The sequence below is a fragment of the Colletotrichum phormii genome, assembly GCF_030913505.1.
Source record: "Colletotrichum phormii strain CBS 102054 chromosome Unknown BDP81scaffold_20, whole genome shotgun sequence".
Classification (NCBI taxonomy): Eukaryota; Fungi; Ascomycota; class Sordariomycetes; order Glomerellales; family Glomerellaceae; genus Colletotrichum; species Colletotrichum phormii.
In genome coordinates, this window is record NW_026851462.1 from 124,409 (window position 1) to 146,969 (window position 22,561).

General features: G+C 54.7%; 7 protein-coding genes across 7 annotated transcripts; 3 read left to right on the forward strand and 4 right to left on the reverse strand.

Moving 5' to 3' along the window:
* Nucleotides 1-183: 183 nt before the first annotated feature.
* Nucleotides 184-1,372, forward strand: BDP81DRAFT_381217 (uncharacterized protein). Its single transcript, XM_060586877.1, has 2 exons — nt 184-924; nt 979-1,372. Exons 1-2 carry the CDS (start codon nt 482-484, stop codon nt 1,190-1,192), a joined length of 657 nt encoding a protein of 218 aa, XP_060441311.1. The 5' UTR covers nt 184-481; the 3' UTR covers nt 1,193-1,372.
* A 670-nt stretch (nt 1,373-2,042) lies between these two features.
* On the forward strand, nt 2,043-3,634 carry BDP81DRAFT_435563 (eukaryotic translation initiation factor 3 subunit H). Its single transcript, XM_060591061.1, has 2 exons — nt 2,043-2,850; nt 2,911-3,634. Exons 1-2 carry the CDS (start codon nt 2,378-2,380, stop codon nt 3,476-3,478), a joined length of 1,041 nt encoding a protein of 346 aa, XP_060441312.1. The 5' UTR covers nt 2,043-2,377; the 3' UTR covers nt 3,479-3,634.
* Nucleotides 3,635-5,199: 1,565 nt separating this feature from the next.
* BDP81DRAFT_435567 (uncharacterized protein) lies at nt 5,200-5,682 on the reverse strand. Its single transcript, XM_060591062.1, has one exon. It carries the CDS (start codon nt 5,634-5,636, stop codon nt 5,460-5,462), a length of 177 nt encoding a protein of 58 aa, XP_060441313.1. The 5' UTR covers nt 5,637-5,682; the 3' UTR covers nt 5,200-5,459.
* Nucleotides 5,683-6,082: 400 nt separating this feature from the next.
* BDP81DRAFT_381222 (adenosylhomocysteinase) lies at nt 6,083-8,321 on the forward strand. Its single transcript, XM_060586879.1, is given in 3 exon segments — nt 6,083-7,364; nt 7,424-8,067; nt 8,087-8,321. 2 exon segments carry the CDS (start codon nt 6,464-6,466, stop codon nt 7,870-7,872), a joined length of 1,350 nt encoding a protein of 449 aa, XP_060441314.1. The 5' UTR covers nt 6,083-6,463; the 3' UTR covers nt 7,873-8,067; nt 8,087-8,321.
* A 395-nt stretch (nt 8,322-8,716) lies between these two features.
* Nucleotides 8,717-10,674, reverse strand: BDP81DRAFT_355766 (D-isomer specific 2-hydroxyacid dehydrogenase). The gene is made up of 4 exons (XM_060586293.1): nt 10,162-10,674; nt 9,791-10,005; nt 9,262-9,671; nt 8,717-9,212 (listed from the first exon to the last, which is right to left on the reverse strand). Exons 1-4 carry the CDS (start codon nt 10,200-10,202, stop codon nt 8,862-8,864), a joined length of 1,017 nt encoding a protein of 338 aa, XP_060441315.1. The 5' UTR covers nt 10,203-10,674; the 3' UTR covers nt 8,717-8,861.
* Nucleotides 10,675-11,204: 530 nt separating this feature from the next.
* On the reverse strand, nt 11,205-13,475 carry BDP81DRAFT_435573 (glutaminase). The gene has a single exon (XM_060591063.1). It carries the CDS (start codon nt 13,059-13,061, stop codon nt 11,610-11,612), a length of 1,452 nt encoding a protein of 483 aa, XP_060441316.1. The 5' UTR covers nt 13,062-13,475; the 3' UTR covers nt 11,205-11,609.
* A 1,050-nt stretch (nt 13,476-14,525) lies between these two features.
* On the reverse strand, nt 14,526-17,835 carry BDP81DRAFT_463874 (uncharacterized protein; the record flags this gene model as incomplete). Its single annotated transcript, XM_060594074.1, has 4 exons — nt 14,526-15,406; nt 15,497-15,980; nt 16,792-16,848; nt 16,954-17,835. The coding sequence occupies 4 exons, from the start codon at nt 17,833-17,835 to the stop codon at nt 14,526-14,528; spliced, it is 2,304 nt and encodes a 767-aa protein (XP_060441317.1).
* Between the last annotated feature and the right edge of the window lie 4,726 nt (nt 17,836-22,561).

The following is a 22,561-nucleotide window of genomic DNA, read 5'->3' on the forward strand; positions in this document are numbered from 1 at the left end:
CTTCTTTGACCGGCACACCGGGTTGGTCAGCTGCACTTGACTCGCACCGAGTCGACTCGACGGTGTGTAAGGTGTTAGTCGCTCCGACCCACCTGGCTTGGGTTAGGCAATCCCGTGTCGAAAAGACGTTTCCTCGACGCCCCCTGACCGACACGTCTCTGACTCTGGATGATGTGCTATTCTTATATTTCATACTCGACGCTCATTTTCGTCTTTTCGTTTTTTTTTTTCTTCAGATGTTTGTCTTTTGTTGTCCCACACGTTGAAAGCACCATCCCTTTGCCTTAGTTCCCCAGAAGAGTTCGCTTCATCCTGCGCTGAACTCGAGTCTGCAACTTAGACAACTCGTTGCTTCGCCCACACCGACTCCAGGCAATCTTGAACTGAAATTCTTCAAGTGCGCTCTCGAATTCCTTTACCAACAGCCCAAGGCCACACAGGTTCTTCAGAAGCCACAGAGTCGCTGCTGTAGATCATTACCATGACTGCCGTTGTGACTACGGCCCCATTGGGCGTCGACCCTCTCGCCCAAAACATCAAGGAGAATGCAGCAATCAACATTGACGAGATCGACATCAACAACACAGACAGGTTCCTCGTCCACTCTCCCTACACAGATCCTGAGCACTTGCTAGATCTCTCGACTCTCGACGACGAGAATGCTCTCCTCGCCAGAGCATTGTCTCAGATGGAGTGCATCCGCGCGGACTACGCCACGGCCGGCTACGTTGAATCCTTCAACTGGGAACAAGTCCTGGGCGAGCTCAGGCGCCTCGTTCAATCCACTGGGAAAACGTTCAAGGAAACTTCCTTTTACATTGTGGCATTTCGCTCGACGATCCCGCCATCCACGATTTATAAAGATCTTGGCGTTTTGGACAAGGCCGCGCATGCCGAAGCCAACCAGTTTGGAGGCTTCCTGAAGTGAGAAAGAGCGAGAAAATGAGACAAAGAAGACAAGAGACTGACTCCCCGCAGATATTGGTTCGGAAGTCCCGACTCAGAAGGAAGAAACTTGGCAACTTGCGTCTGGCGGTCGAGACCAGATGCCGTTAAAGCCGGCCACGGTCCTGCTCATCGCCGGGCAAGTCGCGCGACGGCGTCCATGTACTCGTTCTGGAAGATTGATCGTCACCGCCTGGTCGTTCGTGACGGTGCCGAAAGCTGGGAAATTGTCGACTGGGTTGATTGAGAGCACCCTCCTTCAAGCTGGACGGGTAAAACAAAAGTGACTTATTGCGGCGTTTGGTGATTTGGGTAAATGTCGCAATCGGGCTGGTAAATGAGCAATGAGACACCACGAACAGAGCGCATGGTACGCGGTATAAGGGGGTATGACATGGGCGCACTTGAATACTTTAGCATTATACAGCCAAAAAAAAAAAACCCCCCCCACCCCCCCCATTGGCTCTTCCCTTCAATAGACAGCGTAATAGACAAACGCATAGATCCATCACATCGTATCCTACACTCCCTCCTCAGTGACGGCCATGTTGGAAATCGTCCTGGATACTTGAGCGAAAGGCGAGGGGATCGAATTCCGAGGCAGGCGAGAGCTCGGACTTCCAAAGGCGCTGAACCACGGCTGTGATGTACCATATCCATTTTATCGACATGTACAACTCGACATCGGCATATAACACCCCCCGAGTGATATCGCAAAATGATGCTCAGGAGCAGGAGAGTTGAATGGGCCGGGTTTTGAAGAGGAAGATGGAAGGAGGGAAGCGCAGGACGGCGAGATGAGACGACGTTGAATTTAAACTCGACTTGAGTGCTTTCGGCGTGGGGGCATGAGTGGGATGCCCTCCCATTCAGGACGTGGCGTGTGGAATCTGTTACGGATCACCGTGGGAAAGAAAGACGGCGGTGTGGGTCCGTGGACGGCCGGTCCGGAGGGCGTGATTTTAACGGATCAAGAGGGGTGGACATATCATATGACCTTTCTCCAGTGAATCCTGCCGCCTGACACCGCCCGACAGCCCACAATCCCTCCCACAATTCGTTGTAGCGAAAAGTTCGATATTTCGCATCACGAACGACACGACGCCGCCCCCCCCCTCCCCCCCCCTCTCGAATCCGACCACCAAGTTAACGCGACACCAACGATCCCGCAGCCGCAGACTCAACCAGGCCACGAATTTTTGAACCTGCACGAATCCCCCCGATCGTATCGCAAATATGGGCGACGTTATCAAGGAGGTGCCGCTCACGGCGGTCCGCGTTGAGGCCCTTGTGAGTACTGCCCGGATTCTGCCCCACCTCTCCTCACATTGGGGCTTCATACTGCAGTGTGGTCATGATGGGAGGGATATCGTAAGGGAAATGTATGTGTGTGTGTGTGTGTCGCTGACCTTTGATGTGCCTCTAGGTGGTGATGAAAATCGTCAAGCATGGCTCCACGACCTTCCCCACGACCGCCACCGGTTCCATCGTCGGCATGGACACCGAAGGTCTCCTCGAGATCACCAACACCTTCCAGTTCCCCACGGTCGACGTCGCAAGCACCGACAGCCACCAAAACAGCCACCAGAACGATGCCTCGGCCCTCGCTGCCGCCGCTCCCCGCCAGAAGGCCAACATTGTCTACCAGAACGACATGATCAAGCACTTGAAGGAGGTCAACGTCGACGCTAACAACGTCGGCTGGTACACAAGCGCTGCTATGGGCAACTTTGTCAACCTCAGCTTCATCGAGAACCAGTACCACTACCAGAAGGACAACGAGCGGACAGTCGCCCTCGTCCACGACGTCAGCCGCAGCTCCCAGGGCTCCCTGAGCCTGCGCGCTTTCAAGCTCACCCCGTCATTCATGGCGGCATACAAGGAGGGCAAGTTCACGACCGAGAGGTATGTGTAGATTGTCGTGGAACTATAGTGGCCGACTGCGGTAACTGACAAGACCAACAGCCTGAAAGCCTCCAAGCTCACCTTCAAGGACGTTCTCGCCGAGCTCCCCGTCGAGATTCACAACACCCACCTCCTGACCTCTTTCCTGCACCAGCTTCCCGGCCTCCCCGAGCAGGACAAGATCGAGTCGCCCAACACCCTGGCGGATCTCCGCGACGACCCCCTCAAGCAGCAGCTCCACCCCTCGGTTGAGAACCTCGACCTCTCGATAGACCCCTTCCTCGAGAAGACGTGCGACCTCCTGCTCGAGAGCATCGAGTCCCACTACACCGACCTCAACAACTTCCAGTTCTACCAGCGCCAGCTCGGCCGTGAGCAGGCCAAGATCACGCAGTGGCAGACCAAGCGCAAGGCGGAGAACGCGGCGCGCGCGGCGGCCAAGCAGGCGCCGCTGCCCGAGGACGAGTGGCAGAGGCTGTTCAAGCTGCCCCAGGAGCCCAGCCGGTTGGAGGGCATGTTGAACGCGAAGCAGGTGGAGCAGTACAGCAAGCAGGTGGACGGATTCACGGCCAACATCAGCGCCAAGATGTTTGCTGTCAGGGAGAACCTCCTGCCCAAGCGGGCTTAAATGGACGCTTAAAGCAGGCTCGGGTCCTTATTTCGCGGCTCCGTGGATGTGGATAAATAAGAACCAAAACGGAAGACCGGCGTGAGACGACGGGGGAGGAGAGGAGAGGAGAGGAGAGCAGAGTCAAGGCGAGGGGAGACACAAAAAGGAGAGAGGAATTACCTTGTAGAACGGTTGTTCTGGGAATGATGAATGATCTGGGGCAGCGGATCAAAGCATTCGAAACGGCGTTACGGTAATTAGTCCCAGGCAGTGTGTACTGAGTCGATATTCGATGTCTTTTCTTGCATTCCAGAAGCGACGGATTTTCTCTCCCTGGGCCGCGGCATGTCTCGGGCCTGCCACGGTCCGTGGCTGACGTTGACGGAGCCTCGCGAGTAAAGGGGTCATGCCGTGATGGGACGAGGCTGTCGAGGTATGGAGATGGCATATCGGCGGTTGGGGCTATTATCCCGTTCTTCCTGCCCGAAGATGGTACGGCCGGCCGGACAAGAGTAGAGAATACCACGTCAAAATATCAGAGAAGGTATTGGCATTTGACGGTAGCACGTGGTCATGGACTGGCTTCTACCGAGCAAAATCTGTCCGTAAATAGCTTTAAGACAAGGCCAGAATCAAACACATTGAACGGTAAATATATAAGTACCCATAAATGTCTCCGGACAAGTCGGCTTCAGATGCCTCGTCCCAACCATCGTCCCTGACCCATGCTACAATACCAACTGCAGAGCACACTGAACTTTGGCTCTGGCAGCCCTGTCTTGCATGATTCGTCCGGTCCCGTTGGGGATTATTGCCCAAAGTCAGTTCATGGGAAATCGGGGGAGGGAGAGGTCGATGCCTCGGTACACTCTTTCCCGCCTTTCCATTGGTACTTGAGCAGAGCAACTGAAGTAACGTGGTGCGTTTGTGTTCCCCGAGAGGCCGGTGGTGGGGCAGTAAATCGAGGGGTTTCACGCTCAAAGGGGACTAGCGCGAGAAAACGGTAAAACAAGGGGAAACAAAATAAAAAGGGCGACCTCTCAGATCGAGTCTCGGCGGCACGCCTGGCCTGGCGACACCTGGCGTGGGACGGGCACACGCGGGAAGCTGTTGGCAACCTTGGAAGGAAAAAAAAAAAAATTTGGCATACAGAGTAGAAGAAGCACAGAGGCAATGAGGGGCACATTTTTTCCCCCTCTCCATCAGGGTAGGTACTTACTCCCTATCAGATCTGCATGTACCTTTGCCGCCCACCTCATGCCGATTGAGTAAGGCAAATGTATCTTTTCCCACTGATTCGACTGACTGACTGACTGTACTGTGGTGATTTTCCTTGCCAAATTACCCGACCTAACCTTACCTCCGAGCAGGTCGGTCCCGGCCTACGGGGTGCCCTGAGCTTTCCCAGTTGTGTTTCCGAGTGGTAACGTAATAAGGGCCTTTCTTGAACAGAGTTACCAGAGGTACTTTGGGTGGTGAGCCAAGAAGACGAAGCTGGGACAGCTCACAATCCAGAGCTTGCTCCCTTTAGGTCTAGTCCTCCCTTTCCCTTCCATGTGCGCCGCCCTTTGTGGCTTATCAAAAATGGGAGCTCTACTCTCTAGCTATTGGATGTGCTGTGTTGAATCATGAACGGGTTAGGGGAAAATGCAAAACGCCAATTGAACGACGTTTGGATGAGACAGGAGTCGGTGTCTTGGGCCAAACAATGACTGACACCTCAGCCACTGGCCAGTAACGGGAAAAGTCAGAAAAAAGCCTGGCAGAAAAATACCGGGGAACGGAAGCCGAGCTATCTGATTCGTATCAGTACCTTAGCTAAGGTGCGGTAGCACGGCAAGCTATGTAGGTACATTGCCCCTCCTCTTTTGCCTCCCTTCACCGCATGGAAATGGTCCGAGAGAAGCTCAAAGTGGAAGTGTTCTGGGGCCCTTGAGAAAGTCAGATTGTCGGATGTGTGACGGAGGGAATGTACTTCTGCTGCATTGTTGGACCCGAGTTAGGAGGAGGGATAGCAACAGCAAGGAGTGTATGATTGTACCCAGTCAGTCAGTGTCGGATCTATCAACGGCCGAGGGGCATGTCGGTGCTTGGTGACTACCTTATTCCACCTCAGTACCTTCCTTACCTTGGGTTGTGAACAGCAGTAATAATGGAGAGAGTGGACAGATAGCATGTACCTTTGCTATCCTATCAGCTCAGAAAGTCTCGCGGAGCCATGACCAGCACACTGAGCAGTACATTGAAGAAAAAGCGACCAGTAGAGTGCTGTGTTGAGAACAGGTGAAGGGTAAAAGGTGGACGAGGTGCCCAGACAACGACCAGACACTGGCAAAACCCCACCCCGCCTGCCACACTTCGAGTCTTGCAGTCAATTGGAAGTCACGGCCTGAAGTGAGAAGGGGAGGAGCATCCTGATTCCTGCCGAGTTGAGGTGAAGTTTTTGCCCCGCCTCAGGCTTCTGGTGGGCTGCAGAGGCAGGAAGTCTCCGTCCCCCAGTCACCTTTACCCCTCCTTCCCACCACTGGCCACCTACGGATACCTCAGTCTGAACTTACTATGTAGAGATAAGTACCTTTTTATTTTATTTTATCACCGTACCTTTACGCCGCCCTTCGCCGACACACAGCAACACCAAGAAGGCAAGAACGAGGTACCTTGGGAAGACGCAGCAAGCAGCAGCAGAAATTTCTCAGTCTGGATTCCCGACATCTCATCCCTCGCATCCCTCCCACTCACACTCCCACTCTCACTTCCACTTCAGGCACTCACACACCGCCCTGCCTTCCTGCCGTCCCTGTCCGTGTCTGAACCCCTCCAAGCACCAAAAGCCTTTTTTCTTACTTCTTCTACCTCCCCTCCCCCTCCCTCCAACTACCTTTTGAATCTTCTCCTCCTGTTTCTCTCCTTCTTCATCCTTTCTTCTTCTCTTCTCCCTCTTCTATACCCCCTTCCTCTCTCCCACCCCCCAAACCACCTTTTACCATCACCACAAACTTCACAATGGCTGCCCCCGCCAACAAGTTCAAGGTCGCTGACCTGTCCCTTGCCGCCTTCGGCCGCAAGGAGATCGAGCTCGCCGAGAATGAGATGCCCGGTCTTATGCAGACTCGCACCAAGTACGCTGCCGACCAGCCCCTCAAGGGTGCCCGTATCGCCGGTTGCTTGCACATGACCATCCAGACCGCCGTCCTCATCGAGACCCTCACTGCTCTCGGTGCTGAGGTCACCTGGACTTCCTGCAACATCTTCTCCACCCAGGACCACGCCGCCGCTGCCATTGCTGCCGCGGGTGTCCCCGTCTTCGCCTGGAAGGGTGAGACGGAGGAGGAGTACAACTGGTGCTTGGAGCAGCAGCTGTCCGCCTTCAAGGATGGCAACAAGCTCAACCTCATCCTCGACGACGGTGGTGACCTGACCCACCTCGTCCACGAGAAGTACCCCGAGATGCTCAAGGGCTGCTTCGGTGTCTCTGAGGAGACCACCACCGGTGTTCACCACCTCTACAAGATGCTCAAGGACGGCAAGCTCCTTGTCCCCTCCATCAACGTCAACGACTCCGTCACCAAGTCCAAGTTCGACAACTTGTACGGCTGCCGCGAGTCCCTCATTGACGGAATCAAGCGCGCTACCGATGTCATGGTTGCCGGCAAGATCGCCGTCGTCGCTGGTTTCGGTGATGTCGGCAAGGGCTGCGCCCAGGCTCTGCACACCATGGGTGCTCGTGTCATTGTCACCGAGATTGACCCCATCAACGCCCTCCAGGCCGCCATGGCCGGCTACGAGGTCACCACCATGGAGAAGGCCGCTCCCCGCGGTCAGATCTTCGTCACCACCACTGGCTGCCGTGACATCCTGACTGGCGCTCACTTCGACGTCATGCCCAACGATGCCATTGTCTGCAGTACGTTTTAAAACAGCTCCCTTTCTCTTGATATCAAGTCACTAACCCTCTTCCTCCAGACATTGGTCACTTCGACATCGAGATCGACGTCGCCTGGCTCAAGGCCAACGCTCAGAGCGTCCAGAACATCAAGCCCCAGGTCGACCGCTTCCTGATGAAGAACGGCCGCCACATCATCCTCCTTGCCGAGGGTCGTCTGGTCAACCTTGGCTGTGCCACCGGCCACTCCTCCTTCGTCATGTCCTGCTCCTTCACCAACCAGGTTCTTGCCCAGATCATGCTGTACAAGTCCGGTGACGCCGCCTGGGGCCAGAAATACGTCGAGTTCGCCAAGGCTGGCAAGCTCGATGTCGGTGTCTACGTCCTCCCCAAGGTCCTTGACGAGGAGGTCGCCAGACTCCACCTGTCCCACGTCAACGTTGAGCTCACCGAGCTCACCAACACCCAGGCCGACTACCTCAGCATCACCGTTGAGGGTCCCTACAAGAGCGACATCTACCGCTACTAAGCAAAGCGGGCCTCTTTGTATCATCCAATCTTTTAGCGACTGGATTTCTTCAACATTCCGACTAATGACTTCAACGAGCGTACACCATAACATTTGGCAATGTGTGTTCTCAACAGCATGACTTGCATGACACATCTGGGAAGGGAATCTCGGCTGGGGGCGGTTACGGGCTGGAAACTCAAAAAGCTTGGGGGGGGGGGGGGGGGGGGGGGCGCCTGGCTGCGAGATTTTTCAACAAAAAAAAGGCGTTGGCTTGTGAATAGTGATTCCCCAGACCATGGCATCTGTATTTTGCTTTCTTCGGCCCGACTCTTGGGGAGCGGGAAAAAAAAAATTTAAGGGACTCAACCTCCGGACATGGGAATTAGGGGTTATGGGTAGACAACTCGACGACTAGGGCCCGTCAACCGCGGTCCGCATAGATGAATATATGCGTCTTTCCGAGCAAACATGTTGTGACCATTGTCTTGTGTCGTCCTGAAGCCGTTTGATTCTTGTGATGTCTATGCTTGGGTGCTTACGTAAAACTCAATGCAGACAGAACTGAAGTCTTGATGAAGTGTTTTGCCGGCAGAAAAGCCCGACGTCAAATTAATGTCGATGCTGGCTAGACCTGGCGTATCCTACTTGCTTGTGCCATGTAAATTCAGACGTCAAACCATCATTTGCCGCTGGCCATTGTGTTTCCTGGTTTGTCAAGGACCTTTGCTTTGTGTCGTTCGCCGTGAAGCCTACATCCATGGGGTTGAGTGCAACTTGGGTACTGAAATTCTGGGTCTAGATTGGCTATGCCTAGTCGTATTCCAAGCCGACGTTATTGTCACATCCGTGTCAAACACCAAGGCAACAATGGAATTTTTCTTGAAACTATACGCCTTCCTGACCAAAAGAACTTATTCGACTTGTCAAACTACAGATTACTCTAACCTCACTACTTGCCAAAGGTCAAGAGTTCAACACACCGGCCAGAAAAGCGTCCAAGTCGCTATTCACTTCCCTTCAACCAGCCCCTTTTGCTCAACAACAACACTATCCAACCTTCCCTCCGTCACCGCCCTCCTGACATTGCCAATCGCCCACTTCTCCATCTTGACGCTCGTCTCCAGCGTCCAGGTGCCCATGTGCGGGACAATAAGAACATTGGGGTTGGCGAGCAGACCCGGGTGGACCTCGGGCTCGTTCTCAAAGACGTCGAGACCCGCGCTGGCGACTTTTCCAGAGTCGAGGGCCGATACGAGGGCGGCTTCGTCGATGACTGCGCCGCGGGCTGTGTTGACTATCACGACGCCGGGTTTCATGAGGTCGAATTGGGGGGTTGAGATTATGTGCCGGGTGTGGGCCTGTTATTGTCAGTCATGATGGAGTGTAGACGGATCTGGGTGGGCATACGTTTAGAGGCAAATTCAACGAAATCACATCACTCTCCCGCAACAACGTCTCAAAATCAACATGTTCCGCACCACACTCCTCCTCCAAGGCGCCGTCCAGCCTCGTACGGTTATAATACCGCACCTCCATGCCAAACGCCCTCGCCTTCTTGGCCATGTTGCGCCCGATGCCGCCCATGCCTAGGATTCCGAGGATTTTGCCCTGCGGGTCGCGGCCCAAGGGAGGAGGGGGCGTTCCTTTCCATTGCTTGGCGCGGATGGAGAGGATGGAGGCGTTGAGGTTGCGGAGGGCGCCGAGGATGAGGAAGATTGCCATGTCTGCTGTTGCGTCGTCGACTGCTGTGGGGGTGTTTGAGACGAGGATTGGGCGGGGGGTGCAGGCTGGGATGTCGATTTGGTCGTAGCCGGCGCCTGGGGGGTTTCGGTTAGTGCTGAGTAGTTTGATTTGATGTTGTGAGGGGTTTCGGTTGGGTGGATGTGATATCGAGCATGTTCTGAACGGTGAAGAGGATAAGACGGGGGAGACTCACCATTATGGCAGATGAAGCCTACGCTGGAAGGGAGAGCGGCGACGAGCTCGGCGTCGATGCGGCCGGTGATGTGGACGCTTGCAAAGGTGCGGTAGATTGCCACTACGCCGTCGAGGGCGCCGGATTTGCACTCCTGGAGGAACTCGGCGCGGTTGGTGGCCTTGGGTTTGATGATATGGGCGACGTCGGCGAGGGATGCCCAGGTGTCGTGGGCGCTTGCGGGTTGTGTTTGTTAGCTTTGGTTCAAGTATTTGAAGTAGAGACGAGAGAAGACGATATAGGAGGTTATGGGAGGATGTGAAGACTGGCTGGATGTTTGGGGAGCATGAAGGGACTGATGAGGGTGAGACGAAGGGGAGGGGGGGATGTACTGCTCGATTTGGCCCAGTTGGAGGACTATGGGCTTAGACATGGCTGCGGTGTTGAGAGAATTGACTTGGAATGAGCTTTCTCCTGAGGTGTATTTTTTCTTTGATGGAATTTCAAGCTTGACTACCTAGTATGCGAGGTGGTAGTCAGCTTAGATATTCACATCCTTCCCTCTGGCGCTTCTCTGTCGAGAGGTTGAGGACTCTGCAGAAGCCCAGGGGCTTCGTGACGATGCTTGGGATAAGAAAAGAAACACACTAGACTAATCAATCTGACTTGTGATGATGGAATTGAGGTTGCAAGGAATTTCGTCACCTCGCCGAGTTGATGCCGCCAAGTCGGAGTTGAGATACAGCGGCGCGGGGTGGCTTTCCCGTTGGGAGTCGACTCAAATGGGAAAGTGGGGATTGATCAGCGGGGTTGAGCTCAATTGGTCGCCCAAACTCGTCTTCCTACAACGGCCTCACCAAGAAGTCGTGCTTGAGGGGGCTGAAGACGGGTGAGGTGATTCGATTCTCTACTGTGACCTCCTGGTTCGAATGGGATGTTTCTACTTGCAGGGTCATCTGGCGGTTGCACGATGTGTCTCTACAAGGCGTGAAAGGGCGTGAGTGGCACCCCGCCGGCCCCGGCATCTTATCTCAGACCCGAGTTGAGGGCCGTGTCAGACACTCCGGCTTTTTCGGGGAGAAGGCCGAGTCAAGGCATTGGGAGAAGCAGAGTAAGCCAGCTTCGATGGATATAATTGATAGAGCTGAGAGGCTTTCATCACTTTCAAATACGCCACGGATTCAACAACACCAAGACCCAGAGATTGGCCTTACATACAATCGCGGCTTCATATGGGACGAGTCTTGTCTCGTGGTTGAGGGGGGGGGGGGGGGGGGGGGGGGGGTAATGAGAAATGCGAACAACGTCACTTGCACATGAGAACCTCGATACAACGACGACAAGTCTTTGTAAAAGAGTAAGTTTCGAATGAGTAGGTCACATCATCTGCGGCTTCTATTGGCCATGGCATGAAGAAGCGTTTCAAAGTATACTATGATTCGATATGAACTAGCAGAGAACCAGCTTGTTCAGTGAGACAGACAAGTAGAACGAAGTGGACGATCCCTGCGATGAACAGTCCTCGAGGTTCAGGTTCTTGCTGTAGGATCAACGCAAACTCTCCGACAAGAAGCATCTCTTTCAAACAAGTGTCTATCCTTCTTCGACTTCCAAGTCTTGGTGAACTCCATGTGAAGCACACACGGCCTACTATGGCTACTCAGTCGAAGGGGGCTTTAGTTGTAACCAAATTCTGGGGCATCTTGGAGCTCCTTATCGTCAGACTTGCTTCACCAAAGACCTTGAGAATACCTGACACAGACCACAAGCAGAGTCATTCACAGCAACAAACGTCTTTCCAGCGTAAAAATATAAAATGGTATCAGTAAAGCACAATAAATCACCAGTTAGTCTCCTTAAAAACAGTCTGACAGCCCACCCCGCCAATAAAATCCCTCGCCTCCGTCTCCGACGTGAAAACATGCGGAAACGGCGTCTCCCCGTCCACATCAACCTCCATCCCCAACACCCCATTTGGATCAACCACCACAACACTCCTCTCATCCAGCACCAACCGCCGAATATCCTCATGCACGATCCGCCGCGCAATCGCATTCAGCGAATACGCATCCCGAAACGAGAACACCACCGCACACGCCTTCTCATGCCTCCCCGAACCCGGGTCCTCCGGATCAGGCGACCCCAGCTCTCGCGCCAACGCCCTCGTCAACCTCTCGGACCCGGCGAACCGCACCGCTCCGCGCAGGCTGAAGATGACGACTTCCCGCTGGCAGTTTGGGTTATGCGGCTCGTGCGCGCCCGCGACGATGGTCGCTACTGACGTCCGTACCGTCGCGCTGGCGATTTGGCTCACGTCCATCATGTGCAGTCCCATGTCGCGCGAGAGCTGCTCGCACATGGCTACGCCACGCACACTATTTCCCCGTTCATCGAGTTTCGGCGAAAAGGAAGCGAGGCCGACTTGGCCAGGTAACGCGCCTATGATCCCGCCCGCGACGCCGGATTTGGCGGGGATGCCGACGTTGGAGACCCAGTCGCCTGCGGCGTCGTACATGCCGCACGTGGTCATCACTGAAAGAACCTGCCGGACGCTGGTCTGCGGGATGACGGATTCGCCGGTCAGGGGCTGCACGCCGCCGTTGGAGAGCGTGGCTGCCATGACGGCTAGGTCGCGGACGTTGACGCTGATGGAGCATTGGCGGATGTAGCCCTTCACGGCCTCGCGCGGGTCGCAGGTGATGATGCCGGCTGCTTTGAGCATGTAGCCGATGCCCATGTTCCGGTCCGCGTCTTTGAGTTCCGCTTCGTAGACTTCTTCGTCTACGTGGAGTTGCCGGCCCGCGAGACGCGAGAGGGCGGAGAGGATGCGTTCCGTGCGCTGTTCCAACGTTGCGGAGGGGGATACGACGAGGGAGTGTGCCGTGATGGCGCCGGCGTTGATCATGGGGTTCATGGGCCTGTTGGAGCCTCGCTCGAGGGAGAGGCGGTTGAATGCGTCGCCTGAGGGCTCGACGCCAATCTTCTCGAGGACGGCGGGGAGGCCTGCGTCCTCGATGGCGAGGGCGTAGACAAAGGCTTTGGAAATGGATTGGATGGAGAACTCGACGCGATCGTCGCCTGCCGAGTAGAGGTTCCCGTCTACCATGGCGAGAGCGACGGCCATTTTGGACGTGTCTGCTTTGGCCAACACATCAATGTAGCCCGCTGGCGCGCCGGCCTCGTTGGGGCGCGCATTCTCGAGGACGCGGTTGAGGTAGTCGGGGATCGGGGATTTCATTTTTGTGTGAGTTGAATGATGATCGTGAAGCCACGGTGAGTAACGGAAGCCCATCGTGAGTTTCTTTTTCGTTCAAGTGCAAAAGTGTAGTATAGATCTAGTCTGCACTTGGCGCTTACTAACAAGCCGTTTGTGCTGTTTTCAACCAGTCTAGCGGAACTCCGCGAGTCACACGATGATTGCTGGCAAGACCGCCAAAACAGACGTTTACAGAAACGTTTTTTCCGTTGGCAAAAAGACTCTCTCACTGAGATGTATGTTAGCTCACGTTGCTCAAACTTGCCTTGGCGTACGAAACCCCACAACTCAACGGCGAGGCAAGTGGATGTACTACCTACGGTGGGGAGTTGGAGGATATGAAAACTCAACTATCGTAGAACTCGTGAAGCGTAGTTAGACTGTAAGAAAGTGAACAATTGATGGAGAAAAACGACAATCATCCAAGAATGTCCCGCACTGAACTTGTCGTGAGCTCTTTTCATGGTGAAATTGCCGAATTCGGTAACCCTAAGTGTTCCACCTCCAGATCCGAAGCTGGCCGTATATACGACAAATCGCAAGGTTTTTCCTTAGGTATTAGGTAAAAGACTCGGGAAAAATCGCATCTTTGACAATCAAACACCACAACAATTTTGAAAGTAACATCACCGACATCGCATGGACCCCAAGATAAGACATCTTGGCGAAGGAGTAGTATCATTGAGCATGCGTTTCCGAATCGGCATCGAAACCTCGCTAATCGCCGGCTAGGCTCTTCATCGTGGTCACCTGCATTGATCCCTGCATCTGCTCGCCCGTAAAAGACCTCATCGTCGACACCCGTTGGGTCCTATGTCTGGCCACGCTGCCGAACATCTGTCCCGCTCCGGCCCTTTGCTTAGCCTGACTTGAACGTCGCCGGTCGGCGTATGGCTTCATCAATGTTCACCTGCCGCTTCGGCCATCAACCTCAAGCGTCACAGTTAACAACATCATCATGACACGATACGAGAAGCAACGATGCTACTTGGAAATTTCTTGATTTCTACTGGCCTCCTTAATCCAGGACCTAGGCCATGCTGTCTAATATCGTACAGAGCATCAGTAGTGCCGAGATCCAGAAGTCTGGTAGTGTCCCTCAGGAAGTCCCAAGGGTGACCTCTACCAAGCCTCGCGTTCCTCAAAGCACCGCCGTACTAAAAAAAAAAACCCACTTTTCTTTTTCTGCCCACCTCACCGCCGCCATGCCTGAATAATCACTAGTTTTTAGGGGGGAACTACTTGTTGTACAAGATGATGCCGTCGGCCGTGAAAATATAGGACGAGCAGCAGCGTATTGCCGCCCGCATGCTTGGATGCAAAGGAAAATGAAATCACAAAAGGGAAGAAAGCCATGCTTCCCTCCCCATCCCTGTGAACGCCTCCGAAATTACACGGTTTTTTGTTCTCCCCCGCCTCCCTTTGAGCCTGGAAAATGCTGCAGAGTGTGAATGCTGATAGGAAAGATAAGGAGAATCTGGTTGGATCAATAGGTAATGATCAAGGCTGTGCTGGAGCAGCCTGGTGGGGGTGTGCCGCTATGTTGACACCGGGACTGATATACGCTCTGATGGCAATCTCGCCGAATCGCCTCACGACATTCGTTGTACCTCCAGTGACTTGTGCCTCATCCTGAATAAACTTGTTTGCCACGAAGAGTCGGTTCTTAGGGTCGGACTCATCCATATGCTGAGGCACATTCCGCTCAAAACCAACCTCAACACGAGGGGAGAGCTCTCGTGAGATAGCAATAGAGTAGATGAGATCTCGGTTTTCTCTGCCACCGAGCTGCATTCGGAGCTTGCCGAGTACCTCGTCGCGCTTTGCTGGGTCGTAATAACACAGGTACTGCGCGAGATTATACCAGAACTCAAACTCCTGTTCGCGATGAGGCTGCGTGTCAGGAACGGGAGGTGCGAGAGGATTTGAGGACAAGAAATCGCCACAGAGGAGAGTCTCCATGACCTTGACTCGGTTGGCTGCTTCCGTCAGGTCATCCGGAGGTGGCAGAACCTTGGCATCGGCGTTGGACGAAGGGGGTGCGCTGTTGCATGGCAAGATGGCCAGGGCCCAGATTAACCGAGTCTCGAGAACTCCGGAATGGGTCATTTGGGTATGGTCGTTGGCAGGAACAGACTGAACGATCTTGAGGAACGAGGCAAACTGGCGCAGGAGTTGTTGGCTGTGCTCAAAGGCAAACTTTCCCTGGGCATCCTGCTTCTGGAAATAGTTGGCTTCAAAGAAGGACTGAAGACCGACGGCGTAGACCTCGCGATAGACGTTGATGATCTCGGTGAGTAGCTCCGGTGTAAGGGCAATCTCCTGGGTGGGAGCAGCGGGGCCCAGGAGGCCGATAAGGTCATCGACCTTCATTCTGGTGGCTGCGTGGGTCGTGTTAGTATGAGGGTTTGAGAGCGAAGCAACGGCTGAAAGAGAACAAGGCATGTACAATGATAGCGGGAGCGTCGCACCTCTGAGATGGTTGTCGAAGCCTGCCCTTTGCTCGCCCGAGAACGACTGAGTCTGAATAGAGTGTAACGTCGCCAGGGCGGGTAGGTTCTGCAGAGCTGGATCTATCGGTGCTGCAAAGTCGTAGGTGGGCTCGGGTTTGATGCCGGATGCAGCAGAATTCAAGGCTGGATCGAGAGGGGCGTGCGAAGATGCGACGGGAGGATTGTACGAGCTGGGCAAGACGGCGGGCTGGTTCCCGTAAGGGTTTGATGGAGCTACCGGCACGGGCACCTGAGGCGCGACAGGAGTTGATGAAGGTACGGTCGGGACTGGAGGTGGGACGGATGATGGCACTGATGGGATAGTCGGCGTCGGCACCCGTTGGGCGTTCGGAGCGGGCTGGATAACGGAAGGCCCCGGCTGCTGCTTGAAGATGGGGTCGTACCCCAAACACTCTCGCTTCGACTTCTTACAGTTGTTGCAGGACGGGTGAGCCTCGTCACACTATAACGAGATGGTTAGAAACGGCGGCTTTGGTTGAGTGGATGCAGTGAGCAAAAAGCTCAATCAAGAGTAGACTCGTGAGTGAAGAATGAGAATGGCGACGATGATGTGAAGCAATTGGGGATATGAGAATCGAGGAATGCGACACGGGTGAATACACAGACGCAGATGCCGTTTGCGGGCGAGGATTATGCGTTGTGTATGATGTGTATTGGGGATGATGACAAGGTAAGGTGAACTGGAGTTGGAGTCGATGAATGTCGCAGATGGGACGAGGCTAAGCTTAACGAGCTAGCGGCAAGTCGTGACAGACGGGGTGGCTGGTGGCTTGGGGCTTGGAGGCTTTTGGAGGCTTTTTTTTTTGGGGGGGGGGGGGGGGGGGGGGAGGGGCCTTTGCCGGGCAAGCGGGCGCGGCGGTCGATTGGCGGTCGGTTCTGCAGGAACGGAAGATTGCTCCTCCCTGCGGGCGTGGGCGCGGGCGCGATCCCGGAACGTGGTTCGAGGCATGGCTCCCGTCCTCGCTTCGCAGTAGCTCCAGACCAAGCGACATCAAGCGACCGGTTTTTTTTTTTTTTTGGCGAAACCACGACTCGGTTCGCTTATCGTAAAGTTTGTTTCTTTGCCATCTTTTGCATTCCCGAGCTTCTCCAATGCTGCCTTCCTTGCGCGCGCGCGCGCTTTCTCGGATGGGAGTCTCGAGAAAATTTCCCCAATTGCCTCGACAACGCCCAAATCGTGGGGAGTAAAAAGGGGATATGAAAAAGAAGAAAAAGACAAACAGAACAGAACTTCACGAGAAATCATCACTAACCTTGATACGACGTTTACGACAAGTCAGGCAACCTGTCTTTGTCCGGCGCTTGATCTCCTAGTAAGAAAAAGGTGAACCCCAACCGTCAGCTTTTATCCAAACGAGCTACTACTACTGCCGGAGCAGCCTTCTTCCGTCTCTTTGCATATCCTTCAAACATACCTTCTTCGGGCCACCGGGACCGCGCATCAACCTAGGATCGTGTCCGTGGGGGATTTGATATCTCAAGTGATTCAGATCCTGCGTCATATATGGATTGCTCTGTACTCCTGGCGGGAGGTAGTATTGCATGCCCTGGTTGTGCGCCATCTGCATCTGCATCGGCATCGCCTGAGGAGGCTGCGGCGCACTTTGTTGGTAGTGGTGTTCGAGGCTCTTCATGCTCGGCAGAGAGGGAATCGGCGCGCCAGGACTGGCTCGATATGGGTCGGCCGGAGCTTGGTTCTGCTGAGGATGGTAGGCATATTGGTTCGGCGGCATAGGACCAGGTGAGGGAAAGGCACTGGGGCTCGGGTAGCCTCTCTGGGAGCCATGAGGGTGCTGGTTATGCGCCATGCCGGGCGAGTGTGACGCCCTCGCGTCGCCGTTCTGCTGGCCGTTCTGCTGGCCGTTCTGCTGAGGAGGGAGAGGCGCAGGAGCTGCCACAGCAGGCGTAGGCGTAGGCTCAGTCTCAGTCGCAGTCCCGTTCGTGATCGAAGGACCAGTCGCAGGTGCTGCAGCAGTGGCAGGTACGGACGCGTTCGCAGTCGCGACGGACGGGGTCTCGGCTGAGGGAGTCGGGGTCTCGATGGAGGTCAAGGTCGGTGTCGTGGAGGGGGGAGCGGGAGCGGGAGCAGAAGCGACAGGAAGAGGAGGAGAGGTCGAAGTAGTCGGGGGAAGGATGGAATTAGTAGAGGTTGTCGAGGGATCCGTACTAGGAGCGGCGACGTCGTTGACATCAGGCACAACTGGCACAGGCACAGGCGCAGGCGCAGGTACAGGCACGCTGGAGGTGCTGGCACTGGTGCTGCTTGTGCTGATGCTTGTGGTGTCTTCTTGAGCCATTTCGATTTTAATTAGAAATTTTTATGGAGCCACGATTGGACTTGTGAGGTCGACCAGGGGAAGAGGCGTGGATGGAAGGAAGCAGCGGCGTGGATGCGCGACACCCTGGGTGCAGGTTGATCAGGAGCTGTGCCTGGTGCGTGGTCCCTGTTCTCAGCGTCGCGACTCGAGGCGAGATTTTTTTTCGTGTCCAGTCTGCTTTGGCTCGACTGCTGCTGCCACTTGCTGCTGGGAGGAGGCGGGAGGGGGTGCGGAGGAGCGGCAGCAGGAGGAGGTGAGGAAGGGTACACGTAGGGGTGCCTGTGGGTGTGGGCGAAGGAGGAATTCGACTTGGGGTGGGCGCTTTTTCGGACCAGTGTCGTCAAGCAGCAGCGCGGAAGGAGTTCTTTTCGGGACCGGGACGAGCAGAGAAAGAGAGGAGAAGGCGATTGTGGATGGCCAGGAGTCTCCTGCAGTTCTAGACCCCCTGTGCTGTGTCAAATGTGCAGTGCAGTGTGTATGCAAATCCCAAGTCCAGTGTGCAAAGCACAGGTTGTCTCGCGCGCAAAGTGGCAGACGACGTTGTTCGGGTGGGTGGTGTGGTGTCGGCCGAGAAGGAAGGCCTGCACTAAGGTAAGGTAGGGAGCGGCGCGCGAAGAGGGAGAATCGAACAAGCCAGAAGGCCCAGATCTGCACAATTTTCGCGCGACGGGTGCTTGGGTGCGCGGGTGCTTGGTGGTGGGAGCAGGACTGGATTGCTTGGATGCTGGATGCTTGCTTGGATGAAGGGGACTCGTCTTCCCGTTTCTCGGCCCCAACACTAACAGGCTGTTTCCACGCGTGCGCGCAGGACGGAGGGGCCAGGGGGTGGTCAGGGTACGGAGTATATCCGTAGGTCGACGTCTCTGCGCTTGAGTATCCGTAAGCTCTGGCAGTCTGCGAGGTGTGACTGGGTAAGGTGGTCTTGGTTCCGAATGTACCTGCGCGTACCTTACAGAGAAGGCAAGCCGCAAGAGGGGGTCAGAGTCGGGACGAGGCCAGTCGAGAATAAGACGGTGTCTGGTATTGGTCAGGGAAGGCGGCGTATTGGTGGTGCGGGTGGATCTATCAGAAGGAGGCGGTAGAAGAGGCGGATGGTGTTAAGGGACGAGACGAGGAGACAGCGCGGGCGACAGGCACAGGTACAGGCATTGGATGCCCATGGGTGAGTTTGACGGGGGTGAATTGGACAGTCTCCCGTACGAAGTGGTTTGGTAGCGGTGGTGGTGCGTGGTGCGCAACGAACGTCCTGTTCTTCTTTTCTTCTCAAGGGTGGGCCAGATATTCGGAAAGTGAAGGCGAATGCGCAGGTTGACGGGCCGGCGAGGAGTCTTGGCCTGGCGGTTGGGACACCCGGTTTGCTGGCCTGTAGCTTGTACGGAGTAGCCTGTACGAATAGGAGTGTTGGAGTGTTTGCTGCCCAGTCCAGTATTCAGTATCCAGGATGGTGGAGAGTGTTTGGGAGAAAGACGCGGGTCAGGGTTGACCGATTGTGTCGGGGTTTGCAGGGGACCGTTCGAGATCAATTGTGGCCGCCGCACGTCGCAAAGAGCAAGAAAAAAAAAGAGGCGGACGGAGTGACGGAACAAGTGGGCGGGAAAAGGGCGGGATGAGGAGGAATTGGGAAGGAAGGAAAGAGAAAAAGATTTCGGTGGAATGGGCCAAGCTCAAGGTGAGGAAAGGTCAGCGGGAAGGAAGCTAATACTGAGGTGAGGTACTCAGCTACTTAGTGCTACCTTCCTCAGTAAGCTCGAGGTCTGGTGGCCAATCATCAATGGAATTAATTGACTTTTTTTTTTTCCTCTTCTGATTCTTCTGTCCCTGCACACGTTGCCTTCAAGTTGTCTTAGGTAAGGCAGTTTACTAAGGTAAGGTAGCACGGGTAGGTAGGTGCGAAGAAGGGACGGTGGTGCTAAATGCTAACTGAACTTTGCAGAAAGAGGAAAGGACCAGCCGCGCGGAAGGCAAAGTCTAAAGACAAGATGGCGCCAATACGCGCGAAATTCACACCGATTTTATCTGGGAAGGCACGTTCACTGTCGACGTCCATGGCGCCTGCCAACTTTGGTCTCTGTTGGGTAAGTACGCAGTACCTTAGGGTAGGTACTAATGGAATGGAAGGCGCAAGCCCCGACTGCAACTTCCATCTTTGAACTCGGGTTGCTCCTTCCACCTCCAGCTATTAGTTCTCATGATTGGCTCGGAATCACGAGAATGGTACGTAACTAACCTCAAAGGCCACGTCGAGTATCGACACTCCAAGGATAAGCCAACTTGCCATTGCCTGCCATTGCCTGCCAAAAGGCCGACCTTGACATTGACAGCATCTCGTTTGGGCTCTTTGCAGTTTGCTGCACCACTAGGGGATTTTAGCTCAGTGGAATTCGTCCCGACCTTTCCACTCACGCGAGCCGCCACTGCTCGTCTCGACGCATGTACTCCATGTACCTTTTCATGTATCCAAACCTCACCCAAGCTCACCTTACCTCGAATATTATGCCAGGCATCCAGTAACCTCGACGTGGAAAACTTCCCGAATCGTCCCTCTATCCGGGACACGACTCTAGCTTGCTTCGACTGTCGATTCAACCGGGCCACTTGCAGCCTTGTTTGGTCCGATGCCAGGGGACATGCCAGGCACCTCCATACGGAGCACGGAGGCATCCTTTTGTTTCTCTTCCTCTTCCACCCCATGAGGGCCATGAGGGGGTACGGCTACAACATGTCAAAAGGTGACTCCCGTCCGTCCCCTTGAATGCTTAACCACTTGACACCTCCAAGTTGACACAAGTTAGAAGGAAGTAAGAGGTCACCGGTCGACTCTTTCATAATCTCTAACTTGCCTAGACACGATCAAGAAGGAAACCACTCATTCTGCGACTCGGAAGAGGGTCTCCCCAACTCCTGCCGGCCCCGTGTTGGCCCCCCCCCCCCCCCCCCCCCCCGGAGCCTTGACCCAGGTCGCTCAGCGAGTGACAGGCCCGTTTTCTGTGGCTGGAAGCTCGCTGCGAGGTGAATATCGAACCATCCGCCCAGGACCGCCCCCCCTCCCCTCCTTCAAACATCCCGGCCCGTCCAATCCCCAGCCGACGGGACAGTCTTAGTCAGATGCCATCCACAAGGCAGGTACGAATAACCTACGACTTTCCGTACCTTCCTCTGTCTTTCTACCACAGGAAGGCAGGTACGGATACTCCGCGCCTTACCTACTTTGCGGATACCCACGATTACTTTGCACCTCGGTCTGCTTGCACCGAACTCACAGGTCGCATAGCACAATCAATACTTGTGCAACACTCGTCCATCAAGTAACACCGAACGAGATTCGAAAAGGCAACGTCTTGGATGAAGTCTCTTTGCAATGCGACTATATAATTGCCATCTATATTCATCATCAATATTATCCGTTCTAAGAGAAGCAAAAAAGACTCTAATGCAGGCGCGCTGCTGCTGCAATTCCCCGTCGCACACGATCAGGTACTAAAAGGAGACTTGCCATGCCAGCTCCTCCAGGCTCCGAGGTACTTCTGTCAAAAGTCCCACTACCTCCTTCTCCAGCCACTAATGCCCGTGCAGTAGCTCAGTCTCACATCTGCGTTACGTAAAGGGGTACTAAGTCCGTATGTCCCACCGGTTGGTCTGGCCGCGTCTCCTCCACGTACTCTCGCAAATCCGATGCAATTTCAACCTCCCAGCCAAGCCACCGTGACCACCCCCCCATGCAGCAAATCGCTCCTCTCAACGCCTCGTACCGCACCTCTTCGCATGAAGTTGCAATTCCACCAAAGCCACACTCGCAGCAGATCATTGAGGCGCTACCTTGAACTGACCTCATCTTCAATTTCAGCCCTGCACTTTCAAGGCTTCTCCTGCTCTCTTGGGCCGCAGAATATTGACCGACGACATCATCATCATCGTGGACGTCGTCAACTTCATTCTGAACATGAGATGACTTCCGCAATCCCTTCTCAGTCTGTCCCAGTCTCCGTTCCTGCGGACACATACCACGGATACATACTACGGATACCCTCTAGTTGAGTCTAGCTTTTGCTGCTCTGCATCGTCATCTTCCAGGCCAAACCCTCCTCAATCTATTCCACTCTATACCATCCCCGGCCCTGGTCTCTCCTGTGCTACCTTGTTCTGTTTGCTCTACTCCCGGCGAGTCCCCTCCTATCATATCCCCTCTTCTCCCCCCCTTTGTGTTCGTTGACTTTGCAGCTCCCCGTTGGCCCCTTGTTCCGCTCACGAGCCCATGCTCCAAGTAGAGTTCTCGAGACCCGGTGAACCTGCCCGGCGTCCTATTCCAGTCGAAGCTTCACATTGCCAATATATCTAGTTGCCTCGGCCAGTGCATACGGCTGTTGTCTGCTCGGTGTCACCAGCCAACATTACTTGCATCACATTCGCACGTCAAGAATAGCATAGCATATGCAAAGAACTGGACACCTGTCAAGATGTGACTCGGACATCTCTAATCAAGCCGTACGTCCCTTCGCACCATAGGGCTCCGGAGCACATGTGAAAGCACTAATAGGAGTTGTTGCGCCGCTCACATGACAAGTCCTAATAAGAAGACCGCCCGGGGAGATTATCCGTCAATCGATTCCCGTCAATCCCCGTGGGATCTGCTTGAACGTCATCTCAGCGATCGCCCTTCGTCTGTCTGTAAGACCGCCGCCAGCCACGACGAGTCGACGACGACGAC

Bases quoted from the DNA above. Each gene is read 5' to 3' on its own strand.
- BDP81DRAFT_381222 (XM_060586879.1), top strand. From the start codon at position 6,464: ATGGCTGCCCCCGCCAACAAGTTCAAGGTCGCTGACCTGTCCCTTGCC. The intron at 7,365-7,423 runs GTACGTTTTAAA...CTCTTCCTCCAG, and splicing joins CAACGATGCCATTGTCTGCA to ACATTGGTCACTTCGACATC.
- BDP81DRAFT_435573 (XM_060591063.1), bottom strand. From the start codon at position 13,061: ATGGGCTTCCGTTACTCACCGTGGCTTCACGATCATCATTCAACTCAC.
- BDP81DRAFT_435563 (XM_060591061.1), top strand. From the start codon at position 2,378: ATGAAAATCGTCAAGCATGGCTCCACGACCTTCCCCACGACCGCCACC. The intron at 2,851-2,910 runs GTATGTGTAGAT...CAAGACCAACAG, and splicing joins GGCAAGTTCACGACCGAGAG to CCTGAAAGCCTCCAAGCTCA.
- BDP81DRAFT_381217 (XM_060586877.1), top strand. From the start codon at position 482: ATGACTGCCGTTGTGACTACGGCCCCATTGGGCGTCGACCCTCTCGCC. The intron at 925-978 runs GTGAGAAAGAGC...GACTCCCCGCAG, and splicing joins CAGTTTGGAGGCTTCCTGAA to ATATTGGTTCGGAAGTCCCG.
- BDP81DRAFT_435567 (XM_060591062.1), bottom strand. From the start codon at position 5,636: ATGCTATCTGTCCACTCTCTCCATTATTACTGCTGTTCACAACCCAAG.
- BDP81DRAFT_355766 (XM_060586293.1), bottom strand. From the start codon at position 10,202: ATGTCTAAGCCCATAGTCCTCCAACTGGGCCAAATCGAGCA. The intron at 10,006-10,161 runs GTACATCCCCCC...ACAACCCGCAAG, and splicing joins CAACTGGGCCAAATCGAGCA to CGCCCACGACACCTGGGCAT. The intron at 9,672-9,790 runs GTGAGTCTCCCC...GAAACCCCCCAG, and splicing joins AGGCTTCATCTGCCATAATG to GCGCCGGCTACGACCAAATC.